Below are 17,053 nucleotides of genomic sequence, written 5' to 3' on the forward strand. Positions count from 1 at the left end.
AGTTTGTATGTTTTTAGTAGAACATGTCAGCAGATGTCCGCTTCCTTCTTATGTTGTCTTGTACATAACTATATTTAATTTTCGGGATAACAAATAAATCCCATTTAACTAGTATTTTCACCATTTGTGTTTCTCACCAAAACTTCAGCGTGCGTGCATCCCACTGCCAGAAGCAGATGGTGCCGTCAGCTCCAGTGGAGGAGAGGTAGCGCTTTGAGCCGCAGCAGAGAGGGGAAAACTGCAAAGACAACCAATTAGGGGTTACAACTGAGTGTAATGGGCAGTCAGCAGGAGATGCTAACACTGCAGCCAAAAAAAGAAAGGATAATTAACCCACATTAGCTTATAAAGCATCCACAACTGTGTCGGGAGAGGAGAGCGATTAGCATACAACCTTAAAACACATAGCTACACGGATACATAGAATATCAAAGCAAAACTAAAAGCTCAATAGCAAATATTGAATTGATAGTAATCTTAGAAACAAATGAAGCTAATATTTATGTATTATTTTTATGATTCATGTTTTCAGCAGGAACAAAGAGCACGAGGCTCTATGCCAAGGACAGAGCAGGGAAAGTGAAAACAAACAACATTAAATAACACCTGCATCATCCATAAACAATTGGAGCCATTATGGACATTCCTGTTTGTAAATGTGGATAATAGTCTGTCATGCCATCTTTTGCCCACACGTTAGAGTGTTCTCTTTATATAAGAATCATTATCAGGTTCATACTGTATTTTAATGTTGTGCCTCTACTGTGAAATGTCTCCATGCTTTAATGTTCAAAAGGTCTTTATTTTTCTCATACTGCCTGTGCTGCAGCACCTCTTTTCACCCTCTGTCTGAAACCAGAGCCCAGTCTGCTCTGAATGGTTATCTGGCCGGCTCTGTTGTGATTGGTCAACCGCTTAGAGATGTCCAGCCACTTAGACCCCCTTCACACGAGAACGAAACGGGTTGTATCCGCATAGTTTCTCTTGCGTATAGCCCTTTTATTTACACGAGGCCGTAACAAAACGATAGAAACGGACCCCACAAACGATAACGGGTCCCAAGGTGGATAGATTTGCAAACGGAACGCTCTGGGGGGTCAAACGGCTCCGTGTAATCGCCTCTATACGATCATTTCCCGATAGATGAAGCCATAGCCCCGCCTCTCCCCACCTCTGCTGCTCACTGCTGTAGCATGGTCAGTAGCTACTGTCAGTAGCTACTGCTAGTGCTACTGCTACTGACCATGCTACAGATGTTAGTACAACATCTACAGCTCGACCATGCTACAGATCAGATGTTAGTGCAAAATCTACAGCTCCTCTACCACAACCATCAGCAACAAGTGGACATGGAGAATTACATGAACTACTACATGTTGCTAAATCCACCGCGGGGCATAAACAGAAGGGCAGCCATGGCAACCATGCTCCGGGGTCTTCTTCGCTGCTTTTGGTGTATTTTGTGGCGGAAGTTACAGCACCACTTACAGTCCCGGCATATGTACTACAGCGTGTCCAGCGCTTTCGAGCGGTCTCGTGTGGAAGTACAGCGCCACTTACAGGCCTGGCATATGTACTACAGCGTTTCCAGCGGTCTCGTGTGAACAGACACGTTAAATTAAACGAATGCATGTGAACGGAAGACTTTTTTGAAAACGCATACTGTGCATAAACGCAAACGTTCCCGTGTAAAGGCAGCCTTAGTCTGTCACATACAATGTGTTGGAGCGCTAGCCAATAGAAGCTTGAGTGTTACACAGTGATGTCATTATGTTACTGAAGTAAACAAAGGAGTTCAATGGAGGCGTTTCAGTCAGGGGGGGAGAGTGTGAGTACACAGGGATTATAGCCTTTGCAAACCATTTACATGCACAAAAACCTATATAACACACTACAGAAAATGGATAACCCTAACAATCATAATAGGCAGGGGCGCACATAACTGGTACGCAGGTACGGCACAAATCTGAATTACGTAATGTCACTTGTGTCACTACGCGCCTTTGCATACCTCAAAACAAAACACATATTTCATCTACACGCAGTGTTTCCCTATATACAAATAGCGGCGGCGCAGCCATTATGCACTACGCTTATAAAATAATAATAAGTGGCGACCCTTTTTCATTTTTGATTGTTTGTTATGTGGATTTGTAGTATTTGTGTTACTGTATGTTCAATAAAGGTGTATTTTTGCTAAATCTTGAGACATTGCCACTGTATGTACTGGCAGGGCCGATTTTTGGCATAGGGGCGCCAGATCTGGGGGGCGCTGCGCTGGTAGCTCTGGGAGGGGAAAAAACATTTTTGACCGTTGGCGCTCATCCTAATTTTTGGCCTTGATGTAACAATATTCATAATTAAGTAAATGTAACACCCTTTTCACCCCGGTTACACTTTTCATTTGCCCTGTACGATGGGCGCTGTAAGTGATGAAAGTGGGGGATGTTGGCTTATCAGGCGCCCGCAGCTCACAGCCAAAGTGGGAGCGAGAGAATGAGCGAGGGAGAGAGAGAGGGCGCACCGGTACCGGCGCTGTTGTTTGGTACCAAGGCAGTCCTTTATAATTATTAGGATAAATAAAAACAGGTTTGAAATCATTCCAATGTATACTATAGGACAGTAAACCAAAAATATCGTTTAAAGTTGGAGAGATACAAAAAAAATATGCATAAATAAATAAATGTTAACTAGGTAAAATAAGATATAAATGAACAACAAAAATAAAATAAGTTACATTTATTTGTTATTGGCTATGGTAGGTTATTGGTTATGTTCACATATTTATTGATTATTAAAATGTAGGGATGTCCCGATCACCTTTTTTTGCTCCCGATCCGATTCCGATCATTTGATTTTGACAATCTGCCGATACCGATTTTTCCCGATCCGATCTTTATGCAATGCATTAAGAGAAAAAAAAGGTAACAGATAACGGCTGATCATCCAACGCGATGAATTCAGCTATCTTGGCTGTTATTTTTTTGGCCTTTTCACTGTTCTGGGGCAGTTTCTCTTTCCTTTTAAAAGTCTCTGAAAGTGTCGGTTGTTTCAGTGCCGTTACCTGAGTGGCCGCTGTGTACTCGTCGTGTTGTTGTTGGTGTTTGTATTAGATTGGTCGTGTTGAACGTAACTCTGTTCTTTCCACCACGCGGAACCTCCGCCTTGCAAACATTGCATCTGGCTGTTACACTGCCTTCGCTTTCAATTTTATAATACTTCCAAACTCCTGACATTTTCTCTGTCCCGACTCCCGAGGCACCAGCTGAACGTAGCCTCTTGTTAGCTTACTGCTACTATTAGACACTGCGCCCACTCTGTTGCCAGATTTGAGAGAAATAAGCAACCAGGTCTATGAAAACAAGCCCAAAAGAAGCAACACATACATGATGTTGTGTAATTTTAAACCAAAACTAAGGCCTCAGGATGACTTTAAGACGTGAACATGGTCATTTTTGTTTTGTAACATTAAATACAACTATTAAAAAAAAATATAAAAAAAAAAAAAAAAAAAAAAAAAAAACATTCCGATCCCCGATTTTTTTCTCCCGATTCCGATCTTTTGAAAATCACGTGATCGGCTCCGATCCCCGATCACGTGATCGGATTGGGACATCTCTATTAAAATGTAAACCGATCTTTTTCATATGGGTGTTTAGAGTTCCCCTAGATCAGGTCTCTAGTAATTGTGTGCTCAAAGTGCACCAGATTGAAGCATTTTACTTTAAAATGTTCAAAAACATCTTCCCGGGGGGGCAGACCCGCGGACCCCCCTAGAAGATGTGACGTCCACCCCCCAATTAAAACATGTTCATACAATACTGAATACATTTGAAGCCATTTTGACGTCTATTACCTATGTCAATAAGTTTCTGTTTTTGTAGTGTATTTGTCTTTTGTAGAGATTTTTCATGTATTCTTTATATATAAAATCTCGCCTAGGGCAGCAAATTGTCTAGAACCGGCCCTGGTACTAGGCCTCAAGAGCCTTTCTTGTGCTGGCAGACACATAGGAACAAATTGGCGGGGCGCACTTCGCACACGCACACACTAATAAATTCCACGCGCTCCGCGCTCACATTATGCTGGGCCCACGTGCCTTAGCACCGCTGCTGTGACTCCATCCTAGGGGAAACACTGACACGTGTTTCTTGTAAACACTCAATGGAGTAAACTACTAGACATGTAAAAAAAAACAAAGACATTAAGCAGCTACGTTGCTGTTTCGCTCCCTGCTAAAAATCTTCGGACTTTCTATGACTGATTGAACTGGAGCTGGGCGAGCCGCGCAGGACATAACCGACGGACCTCTGAAGCTTTACAGGAGGCAGAGGCTTAGATCACTGGTTGACAGAGTTGTTCACCGTGTGCACAGGCAGGGTTAACGTCGGTATGAACAACAGAATTGTGCCAAAACTCCGCCAACTGGCTGCAGTGGGAGACTCCCCTGTGCACATTCTGTGCCCCGGGCACACACTGGAGAACTGCGCAAAATCAGCTGATCACAACGTTCACGCTCTGTGGTCAAGCTGCTGCAGTTTTATTTACAACAAAGTGGAGTAAAACACACAGTTGCAAACTTACTCAGGGTGTTAATGGAAGAGTTTGAAATCAGACAGAGATGGAAGAAGTACTCAGATCTTGTGTAGGAATACTCTGTTACTGTAAAAGTCCTGCACTCAAAATGTTACTCAAGTAAAATCAGAAAAGACAAGTATTATCAAAATATAGTTAGCGACAGTAAAAGTAGTCATTGTGCAGATTGGTCCATTTCAGAATAATATATATGATATGTTTTATAATGATTGATCATTAAAGTGTTCTCAAAGCTGGTAAAGGTGCAGCTAGTTTGAATGACTTTGTATACTGCAGGGTAGCTTGTGAATTTACTCCAAGTGGAACTAAAGTCTGATTCAACACTTGATTATATTTCACATCATTCATCCACATCTGTAAAGTAACTAAAGGTATTAAATAAATGGGGTGGAGTAAAAGTACACCATTTACCTCTGAACTGTAGTGGAGTAGAAGTACAAAGTAGCATCAAAGTCAAGTAAAGTACAAATATCTCAAAATTGTACTTAAGTACAGTACTTGAATAAGTGTACTTAGTAACTTCCCACATCTGAAATCAGATATGACTTCAAGTCATGTGACTTGACTTCTGGTCCAGGCTCTCGTCATCTCACGCCTAGACTACTGCAACTCCCTCCTGGCTGGTCTACCTGCATGTGCCATCCGACCTCTGCAGCTCATCCAGAATGCAGCGGCTCGTCTGGTCTTCAACCTTCCTAAATTCTCCCACACCACGCCGCTCCTCCGCTCCCTTCACTGGCTTCCAGTAACTGCTAGAATCCACTTCAAGACACTGGTACTTGCGTACCATGCTGTGAATGGATCTGGCCCTTCCTACATCCAGGACATGGTTAAACCATACACCCCAGCACGTGCACTCCGCCCTGCATTTGTCAAACGGCTCGCTGCACCCGCACTGCGAGGGGGACCCAAGTTCCCATCAGCAAAAACACGTGGGTTTGCTATCCTGGCTCCAAAATGGTGGAATGAGCTCCCCATTGACATCAGGACAGCAGAAAGCTTACACATCTTCCGGCGCAGACTAAAAACTAATCTCTTTCGACTCCACTTCGAGCAATACAATTTCTAACAAAGCACTTATATACTAATAAAGGACTGGCTTATCTAAAGCTAGTTGAGTAGCACTTGAAATGTTTTGGCTCTCTGAAGCCTGATGTACTTATATGATTCTGTTTTCTTCAAGTTTGTATCTTCTTGGTCGAATGAACTTATTGTAAGTCGCTTTGGATAAAAGCGTCAGCTAAATGCAATGTAATGTAATGTGATCATTTCTTAGTATTTGATCCTTCAACTTGGCCTCAGGAAATGCAAGGACTTCACAGTTTTGGCAACAAGTTTTGGAGAAAGCAAATCGGAGGCTTAAAAAGAGACAGGGAGGTGCATCTTCATCATCTAGCATGCAAGAAGTGTAAATAAAGGACAGTGAAGGAGACAGTGAGGACGACCACGCTTGGTGTGGGGTGAGTACCAAACGCTGTCTCCTGGTACTCATCTGAGTAACTCACTAAAAGAGTTATGTGCAGCCCTGATAATAGGGCCTCTTTACATTTCAAACTAACTGCAGTATAATGTCAGTTTGTCATGATCTAAATATTGTTTGAGTGGCTTTTCTCGCTGCAGGCATAATTCCTAGAATGACAACAGCTAGGGTACTACTTTAGTCTAAAGTGAGCAGTTTGTTAAAGACAGACATAAATGGTGGCAGGAATACAAAAATATTATAAGTGGCTTTTAAATTCTCTTTTCAGCTAAATAAATATACACGCACAAACATGAAGTGCTGAGTGTCCTCGTACCTGCAGAGAGGTGATGGAGGCTGCATGTCCCTCCAGGACGGCTAGAGGGGCGCAGGTCTGTAAGCACCACACCCTGATGGTCTTGTCACATGACCCGGCAGCGATCATGGTGTTCTCGTAGCTCACGGCCATGTCTGAGATCTCAGCGGCGTGTCCGCGCAGCGTGGCCAGCAGACGCCCGTCATCTGTTCCCCAGATCTTCACCAGGCAGTCGTCTGAGCCCTGAGGAAGAGAAGAAAGCAATCAGACTCCAGTGAGGACTGGTATTTTAGTTTGAGAAGTGGCGTGTCTGCCTCGGATTCACTTCTAGTAAGACTAATTAAACATGTCAAGTTTTTAAATACTTTAAATAAATCTGGGCACACTGCAGGCTTCAGACTGTCAGCAGACTGACACACGTGGAATGCAAACAGAAGAGGGACTGAGGGGCTAATCTTCAGTGAGTTAACAAGTGACAACGAACATTTATAGGCACATGATTGTCAGCAGCTCAACTTCTGTCCGTGTATTTCCATCCACTTCTAATTTGAGTATTTAAGATATGGTAGACATTGCCAAATGAGCATGTTACTGTGGTGTCTTGGGATATTTGGGTCGGATATAGTTTAGTTACCTATAAAGGATATTTGTTGTTGTTGCATAAACAATTTTATTGATTTTCATTTATTTATTTTCCTTAATTATGTAGCTGTTCTTAATGCAATCCAGGAAATGTAAATGTAACCCTAGTCGGGTTGTTAGGATAAAATAAGCCAATTTTTACATTTCCCCAAACCAATCTTATAATACTGTATTGTGAAATCAAGGAAATATCAATAAAAGTAGTTGTAGAGATGTTGTTTCTGTTTTTGCAAATTAACTCTTCATATTTTTACTTTTGTTAGGACTTAATTAATGGAAAATAATAAATACATTACCTTTAGTAATGCAAGAACAATTACAGAACGCAATTACAGTGCAAGTACAATAAGTTCCAAAATCCTTTTTGTTATTTTATTTTTAAACTACACCGTGTTCATTATTGAACACATCATGTAAATGTGCTTTATTTATGAAATCAGGTCTCTGCAATCATGTAAATGTTTCCTCACACTCTCCTTTGCATTTGGGTATTCACAATGATGTGGTCACAGTGTGCCGGTAGGCATAATTAATGACATCCAACTTGCTATTTACAGACAAGTAACAGGTAAAAGAAACACATTGATTCAGATAGCTCAACTTGTATTTTAAAGGGACCATATTTTTGATCTTTTTCAGCTTATCATTTGTATGTTGTGCCTCTACTGTGACATGTTCACATGCTTTAATGTTCAAAAAGCTCTTTATTTTCCTCATACTGCCTGTGCTGCAGCACCTCTTTTCACCCTCTGTCTGAAACCAGAGCCCAGTCTGCTCTGATTGGTTAGCTGGCCGGCTCTGTTGTGATTGGTCAACTCCAAGTACAATCGCGGCATTTCTGGGGCGGGGGTAACTCCCTCTGGAGGGAACTTAAGGATCATAGCCTTTGCAAACCATTTAGATGCACAAACACATATATAAAACACTATAGGGAATTAAGACCCAAAAATGTACAATAGGGCCTCTTTAATATTATACACTGTGAGATAGGCGTGTCTCTCTGTGTGTTCTAGCAGTAAGTAGAAGTGCACCAGTAAAGTCCTCTCAGTAATATATTTATTGTCAGTATTAAGTTAAGTGGAAGCAAGCTAAGAGACATAAAGTCAAGTGTATAATACATTTGGTAGCATAGAGGCAGCTTCTAACACAGCCTTTAGTCTGGATTGAAAAAGCATGACCCTTAATGAAGACATTGCTACAGCCTATAGGGACTTTAACTTCTGGCTGTAATCCAGATTGTAAGGGGTTAAAGAGATTTGGAGCCAGAGCCATCTGTGCCTTGATTAGGATCTAAATCAATATGATGTTAAAGCCAACAGGTAACCAGTGTAAAGGTGTATAAAGCACAGTGTGACAATGCGTTATATCTTTATTTTTGAGAAAGATAAGAAACGTGTATGGAAAGTGTTATAAATAGAACATTTTAAAAGTGTGATCGCACATTTTCTTAACTTAATGATCAAATATGCATTTCAGACAGAATGGTGTGATTACATTGAGTGAGTTAGAGAACATGCCAACACATCCTTTTATATCTTCAGAGCTTTTGTTTCTACAATAACAGCAGCGGAACGGATCTTTTGGAGAAAATGTTAGATGAAAACTCCAACCCCGCTTCTTTGAATAAATCATAATCAGCAGAGTCGGACTGAAGCTGTTATTTTATGTGATCAAAACAGGGAACACTCCCTTAGCGAGTTAGAAAAAGGATCTCAAGGACGAATTACGCCAAGAAGGACGAAAACCAGATCTGCCCAGGCCTGAATGCAGCAGCGTCAGAAAAAGACTTTCCTTGTTGCTGTAGATGTGAAGTTACGCTAGTATGAACAATGCATATTAGCTGCTCCAATTTGTCCTTCCCAATGTCTGTGATAATGAGCTTGCAGCCATTTATAAAACTATATTACACAAATCAATGTGGCCAATCGATGGTTAGCTAAACCTTTATTTACTTATGCATTGATCGCAAATCATCACAGTAAATGTTTACACTCGATATCAATCAATGTGTGTTCCGCTGCAGCACGGTGGAGAGGAAAAATACTTCCAGAAATAAGAAAAGATATAAATAAAAATGATCTTGTGATGAAAGGAGTGAGAGAGAAAAAGGAAAGGGGAAAAGTGAGAGAAACCAAGAGTGAATTTTAATTCTGGCACTTAGCCAACGCCTCAGAGGAAACATTTTCCCCAGTTATGATGAGAAATGGCAAGACGAGGGAGGGAGAGAGGAACAAAGGAGGGGCAGCGCAGGATGAGGGACGGGGGAGAGAAATAGAGAGATTGTAAGAAAGAGAGATAACAGGAAAACAGAGACATAGGGAGTCAATCTACCCCCCCCACCCCCTCCTCCACTCCGCTCCCTTCGTCTCACTGTCAGCAGCCAGCCATTTTTAGAGATTTAAGAAGTGAAATCTGAAAATGGAGTACAGCAGCAGGCAGTGTTTGACTCAAGGATCCAAACAGAAAGCAACATTAAACCTACATGATCTCATTGTTCGTTCAATATCTAACATTCTGCTGTAGCTCTAAACCAACCACATGGAAATAAAGAACACAGCACAAGTATACTAGGGGCACCGAGAGGGCAAAGGTCAACTTCCTCCTTTAAAGACTCCACAGGTTTTGTTTTGTGATTTGTCTTCCATTCAGGGTGAATTCGGCTAAAGCTGTGAGTCATTTGGTAAAAGCGTCCCACGGCTGTAAGGTAAACAGTAATTACCTCCTACCAGAACTGTAACAACAGCGAAAACACAGAGCCTTTGTCATACTGGTGAGAAAACACAGCTTGTAACACTCATGCATGAGGGGCTACCACTAGCGCACATTAAAGTAACCGATCCTTTAGAGCTCTTCAAAATGCACCAGGGCTGCACAGTTCATCTACATTTTTATCAAAATGGCAAACTTGATTGATGCAATATCCACATCGCAGGGAGTGAAGTGTTTGTTAAATGAGGGCCTATCAAATATATTTGACAGACTTAACAAAATATCCCTGTTTGGTACAATTACAATATGATCATTGACATTATTAATGATGCGATTAATGTTTAAAAAATTATTATTCCCTCTAACATAAAGCAAGATATATTGATTTAAAAGTGTATCCACACTGGTAGCAGGATGTGTAAAAATGTAGGTATTTTTCATGGTGAAAAATGATTTTGAAATCTCATCCACAAACTCAGATTACTATGCAGAAACAGATCCAGCCTCCCTTTGAATTGTAAGAAAATGATAGTTGAGAAAGTATTTTGAACAGTCTCTGCTGATTTGAACCCCTCAACTCTCAGATTGAAACAGAGATCGCTTATGACACTCGCCATTGTGTTCTTTATTCTTTTATAAGTAAAACAATACCGGCAACAGACATACAAATCTAAAATCAAGTTGATCTGCAAATAAATCCAAAATATAGTCTACAGTTGCATTTTTGGCAAATATGACAAGATTTTAAGTTTATTTCTCCACAACTGTCAACCATCACTTTGCCTTTGGGACATTAGTTTTAAAAGATAAGCAGAGAGTTGTCTTGCGGCTCTACATTGTTTGAGCCAGAGGTTTTTTATCTTTTTTCCATACCGTTCCCTATGTGAATGCTTGTGTCACCTGATTCCTAATTCATAGTGTTACATCGAGATTGTAATGATACTTGCCATTGCATTCTGTATAACACAGTTGTTGGACCTCTCAGGCACAGAGATGTAAAACTCTGCCTCCATAAATCACACTTCAAAAGCCGCGGCTTAAATCTGAACATGGAAAATCTGTTTCAAGTTGAGTTGCACCAAACAACTGAAACCATCTGCAGCAAAATGTCAAGATCGACACTTTGACTAGCAACAATTTAAGACGATGATCTCAGACCACTTCACCTGAGTGTATCTCGACATCATTGCATAATTTACAAGGATGAATAAAATGACTTTCAATAGGCTACCAAAACACAATAACACACGCTTTACAAGCAGCAAGAGGAAGCCAAGCTGAGTTCAACCAAGGCCCCAGGAAGTGAGCCGGGTGTTGAAACAAATGTTCATAGTGGCTAAATGGTGGTACTACAACTTCTGTGACCGTGAGTTCAACTTCCAACACACCATAAAACACAACACGCACAGACAGCAGCCTTACCGTGAAGATGCGTCGTCCGGTCCTGTCGAAGGTGACGCAGTAAACGGACGAAAGATGTCCCAGAATCCTCTTGTGCATCTTCATGTGCAGGTACACCACCGTGGGCACTAGCTGCTTAAGTCTGTAGGAGCCGTTCAGTCGACGGCCGAAGTTTGTCTCCACTGGAAAACAGAAATGACAGACACCAGTGAGGAAATTGTCATATGTGCTACAACACTGTGCAGGAATACACATTGATTCTGAGGCAAAACATAATATCACCACTGTTAAATATAACATCAGCTATAAGACCATGGCAACTAATAAGATAGTACGGAAGATCTGACTCCTAGACTGAATACCAAAAGCATGACGAAGACTGAAAATTGTGTTTTGTTTTGCAAAGTGTTCTCTTTACCAATATTAGGTGGGCTCCCATAGATAATAGGTGGCTCCGGTGGTCTTCCACAGTGCAGAGCAGCCAGCGCAGAGCCCTTCCACACAACATGCTTGCAGCCTGGAGGAGGATGAACACAAAAAGAGATGCATAAAGATACAGACACACATTTTATACACATGGTTTCTGCAGGATTCAACAAATGAAATGTAAGGATTTTGAAGACCATATAAAGTGAAATTGAATTCCCATTCTTTTTGGTAGTAATACTGGCACAAGAAGTCCTCGAATGACTTGAAGTAAATTGATTTATTAAATTGGTTATATTATACAAGAGATCTTAAATGAAAGAAGCTGGTAGGGTAGAATGACAGTCACCATGGAGATAAAGAAGCACTTAATGAATGTGCTAAATTAGATTATGATACGAGTTAAACACCTTGATTTTGATTGCGGTTTTGTTCTCCTGCCAAGCAGAACACATTCACTTTGACAACTCTCTTCATTGTTTGCAGTTACCATGACATTCAAGTCATATTTAACATTTATTTATTTATTCTAAATGTCAGACAATTTAATTTAAGACTTTTTAATGACACATGAAAACATGTAGACAGTATTTATTATGGATTGTCCATATTGTACAAGGGAACGAAATGTAGTGAAAAGAGGTTTGTTAGTTTGTAAGGACATGCAGAGAGCTGTAGTAGCCTGAGTGTGTGTGTTTGCATATTAAAGTAGATATTTAGAATGTATGCACTCACTCTTGCTGGTGCGGAGGAGATTCTGCCGGCCGGCCCCCAGCAGGCTGGTGAGTCCCGGCACGCTGGCGGGGACCTCGGTCTCCAGGAGAGGACACACTCTGGAGCAGACCTGCAGCAGGTGTTCGGGACTGATGTGCCGGTATAGCTTCACCTGAACACACACACACACACACACACACACACACACACACACACACACACACACACACACACACACACACACACACACACACACACACACACACACACACACACACACACACACACAACACACACACACACACACACACACACACACACACACACACACACACCACACACACACACACACACACACACACACACACACACACACACACACACACACACACACACACACACACACACACACACACACACACACACACACACACACACACACACACACACACACACACACACACACACACACACACACACACACACACACACACACACACACATACATCACATTAGCTTAGATTGTATTCAGACTGGTAAATGACAAACACCGGTCAGAAAGGTGCGGGGTTGAATAACAAAACTGGAAACTGACTGAAATGTGTTCAATTGTTGCACAAATGTGATTCAAGACATCAAACAAGCTCTCCCAAAAAAGATGAACTATATTAGTACACCAAAAACAAAGGAATAACATAAAAGAAGCAGTTTTCAGTAGTCCTAATAGTCGGACTATATAAAAAAAACACTGGCGAGAAATAAAAAAAAGGTTATAATTAGATGTATCAAGCGTCTGCTGGCAAACAGGTTTGTTCTCTGGCTACAGTGCATTTATTTTCTCTTGAGCACACACACTAAAATGTATTATCAGCAAAACAAGGACACGCAGAAAACAAGGTCACTACCCAGAACGCCTTTTGGTTTGCTGAAACATTTAAGAGTAAATGTGCCCTTTTCAGAAATTAATTACTATTCTCTGGAGGTTTAACAGCAATAAACTGAGTACGGCTAACAAGGACTACAACAATATTTTATTCAATTATGTTTTCTTTTCAGATTTAAAAAAAAAGTATTCCATAAACTAAAGAAAGATGAAATGAATGCTTGGATTTAGTTAGGATGCTTGTCTTTTAGAAGGATATGTATGTCGTTCACATGCAGTGTAGTGCATCAGCAGGGGAGGGGGGTGTGGCATGCAACACTGCACTGATATAAACACAGTGGGTCTCCACATGGCGACTCTCCTGCATGGCCTACTCTGAAGATACACACGCCTGAGTGACTGGAATAGCAGCGATACACCAGAGGAGTTAATTATGCAGCATGCAGTCGCACTGTGTTTCATTCAGGGTGTGTTCAGGGTTTCAGGGTGTGGGGTTATTTCAAATGTATCCATTTAAAATGAGCTTTGTTTCAGACACATCTCATTTAAATATCTCCACGGGGTCAAATAGGCCTGAAATCATACAATTACACTGACACACACATTTTCCCTCCATTCCTTTATCTGACAGTAACACTTATTATCTGTGGCACACACACACACAATTAATGACCCCTTAATTGCTTTCAACAGCCTTGCTGGTTCAGATACGTGATCAGTATTTCTAAGCACATATCAGCTCACTAGCAGGTAAATGCAGCGCTGTTAAACACACACACACACACACACACTGAAAAGATAACAATTTGCTCCATTTTACTTGCTTCTTAATGGTACTGCATAACACTCCCCTTGTCATAACAGCAACACCAGAAAGCACATGGCCCCCTTACACATGACAATCCCCACCTTACATTTGAATACACTGTTCTAAAATCAATAATGTATTCAAAACATAATTATCTTCAACATATGGCTCTCATAACTGAAAAATCCAATCATTGTTGAGATCCACTAGTTATTTGAGGTCAAAATTAAAATGACACATTTGTGTAAATATGGTTACAAATAATTACGGGGTGCTATTTTAATTCAAAAATAGCTCCAATGTAATGTTTTCGGGATCAATTCCATATGCACAATTAAATAATCACATGTCTAATTAATCCGCCCTAATTAATTAGATGCAATTAATATCGTTAATTAATACGTTATCAATGAAGCCAACGTTGATTTCTCATTGTTGCCCAACCCCCTTCTGTACAGACCCAGACATATACACCTAACAGCCTCCGATCAAACACATCCAACCGTGATCCCCTATATAACACCATGTTTCTATTCAGTCTAATAATTAAAAACCATCCGCAGTATGTTTTTTTTTATTTTCTAATAGAAGAACATTATGCACAATAGACAGGAGGGAGGCTGATCGGCAGGGAATGGGAGGAGGGGGGGGGGGGGGGGGGGGCAGCAGAGCCAAGCAGGAAGAGAGGGGGAGAAAAAACACATGCAGGCAGAAAGACTGTCAATAATCTCTAAAACGTGTAAATGTACACCCGGATGAATGTGCACTTAATGCCATATCGTCTCGCATGTCCATCTGTCTGTGTATGAGAGAGGACGAATCGAGAAAATCCAGCCAATTAAATAGGTTATAAGCCAATATTTTTATATTAATATTAAAATCAAACTTCAATTAAATAAAATAGCAAAACAAGTGGGGGTTCACACCTCCAGCACAATGGCGAAGAAATAAATATGTACGCGATGATTAATTCTCTCCACGCCCCCATGCGTAAACGGCGCTTTCAGCCGAGCCCTGTTTGTTTACATGACAATTAGCACTTCATTAATAGAGCGATTATAAGGTATCCTCTCATCGTTACCTCTCATCTTCAACATAAACTCATCTCTTCTCCTCCATTCGAGTTTGCAACCACAAAAAAAATTCTCCAGAAAATGCCTCCACAACAGCCCTGCACAGCAGCCTCCTCTCAACTGGGTCGCTGTAACTCCAGCTTTGCTAAATATACTGTTTATATTCTCCTCCAAAAACTCCAGTTTTCTAACTCTTGCCCCCTGTGTGTTTTCAAACCCATGCACACACATTATGCAGGACAAGAGCGCCTCCATCTCTCTCTGGCTTGTGGCGCAGGGAGTCCCTCCTCCGGATCCTGGCGCTCCTACACCACAACACTCATGACGTATCAACATTTCACACACATTTTTCCAACAACTATTACAACCTTTTGCACATGCATGGCACCCAACTCGCACACCACGGTGCACAGGAGGCTGGGACCCGAGCCCTTGGTGCCCCACATCGGCCCCAACTTGCAGCCAGCTAGCCCTGCTGTAAAGTCCTTTACAGCTTTTTCTTTACCACCTGATTTAAAAATTGCGGGAAATTCAATTTTTATTTTGCTCTCTAAAAACTTTTCCCTCAGTTATAGAGCTCCCTTACCAAATTTCTGTACGTCCCGGGGTGCTCCTGCCCTGTCCAGTCCAGCCTTATGGGTAGCAGCTAAGATGGAAAAATAATGTCGTCGTTATCATTCAGGTTATAAATGTAGCAGGTGATTTTTTTAAAGAGTAAATGATAAATCAGAGTGAAAGCAACATGACAAAGTACAGTGCAGAGAGAAGCATCTCTCTCGTAGTGCTGACTGCTTACCTCCTTCTCCTCCACCTCCCTTATCAGGGTCTGAAAATAGGATAAAAATACAAAATTACACCCCATGACGATTTCGGACATATTATAAATTATCCTAAAATGCATAAACACCAACCTCGGCTGCTTTTTGACACGGTCCAGCTTCTAGAAATCGGGCTATTAGGAAGTACAGTTCTGGTATGGTTGGAGGGGGAGAAGAGGACGGGAGCTGCGTTAGAAGAGGGCACCGAGGAAATTGGGGGGATATTACAACAACCATGACACATTTTCCGTTCTCCTTTACTCACCAGAAGTCAACTGCGCGATGTGTGTACTGTCTGAAGCCATTTTGGTGTTGTTTGCCAGGGCAGCGCCAGAGCCTGTGTGCTGGGTCTAGGTGGCTGCCCTGTAGCTGTCACTGTTTATCCACCAGGAAGAGGCTCCATTCAGCTCCGCTCAAACCGAGTCCCGGCTGCGTCGAGTATATCTCCGCCGAGCAACAAATAGTGCGCGCTGAACGGTTTACCCCGCAAAACACCGTCTTCCTCCAGCAAAAAAACCAGCACAGGATATGTTCCAGGGTTGGGAATCCCTCAGGGTGAATTTTAGTGGCGGTTGGTCTGTTGTGCAGGCATGTTTGTTTAAATCCCCCTCCCCCTCAAAAGCAAAAGCGCAAGCCCTCTGCGGAAGAAGACGAGTGGTGTGTTTGTTTCACGCACGCCACTGTAGAGGGGAGGTAGAAATGGCAGCTTGATGTAGGAGAGGACATTGCTGCAGAATGGCTGTAACTTCGTAGCTAGATTACATTTATCACGTTTTAATAATTACATGCCTATATATTCATAGTTTACATGTTGTTGCGTGTTAATACAATGCAACTCCCGGTTCTATTTTTCTGTGTTCGTAGCTGCGGATGTAGAATGTGGCCACCGTGTTTGAGGGGGATTTCACAGCCGACTTCTTTAGTCAGGTTTTATCAAATAATACAGATAGTTGTAGTAATTGTGTGTGTTCTCGTCGACTCCGTGTGTTATCACACTGTCGTTAATGTGTAACAAGATGTCAAGCTAACACACCCACTCTCTGGGAGCCGTTTGGTGGGGAAGTCGTCCATTTCTCTTCCAAATACTGCGAGGCAGTAAAATGGGGGAAGGGTTTGAGTCGGAGAAGAAGGGGGATGCATGCAGCTTAATGAATGAAACCTCGTGAGTTACAGGAATTTAATGGCAATGAGACATTTATGCCTGCTAC

General features: G+C 41.7%; 1 protein-coding gene across 2 annotated transcripts in view; it reads right to left on the bottom strand.

The window, feature by feature from the left end:
- phip (pleckstrin homology domain interacting protein) overlaps positions 1-16,467 on the bottom strand; it is a 48,011-nt gene extending 31,544 nt beyond the window's left edge. For both annotated transcript variants that reach the window (XM_034150388.1, XM_034150387.1), the window contains exons 1-9: positions 16,111-16,467; positions 15,939-15,997; positions 15,824-15,853; positions 15,614-15,673; positions 12,285-12,435; positions 11,542-11,640; positions 11,145-11,305; positions 6,393-6,614; positions 138-238 (exon numbers count right to left, since the gene is read on the bottom strand). In XM_034150388.1, coding sequence (XP_034006279.1) covers positions 138-238; positions 6,393-6,614; positions 11,145-11,305; positions 11,542-11,640; positions 12,285-12,435; positions 15,614-15,673; positions 15,824-15,853; positions 15,939-15,997; positions 16,111-16,150 — 923 coding nt within the window. In that variant the 5' untranslated portion in view covers positions 16,151-16,467. The remainder of the gene's footprint in view (positions 1-137; positions 239-6,392; positions 6,615-11,144; positions 11,306-11,541; positions 11,641-12,284; positions 12,436-15,613; positions 15,674-15,823; positions 15,854-15,938; positions 15,998-16,110) is intronic.
- Between the last annotated feature and the right edge of the window lie 586 nt (positions 16,468-17,053).

This window comes from Trematomus bernacchii, unplaced genomic scaffold, assembly GCF_902827165.1.
Source record: "Trematomus bernacchii unplaced genomic scaffold, fTreBer1.1, whole genome shotgun sequence".
NCBI classification, from domain to species: domain Eukaryota; kingdom Metazoa; phylum Chordata; class Actinopteri; order Perciformes; family Nototheniidae; genus Trematomus; species Trematomus bernacchii.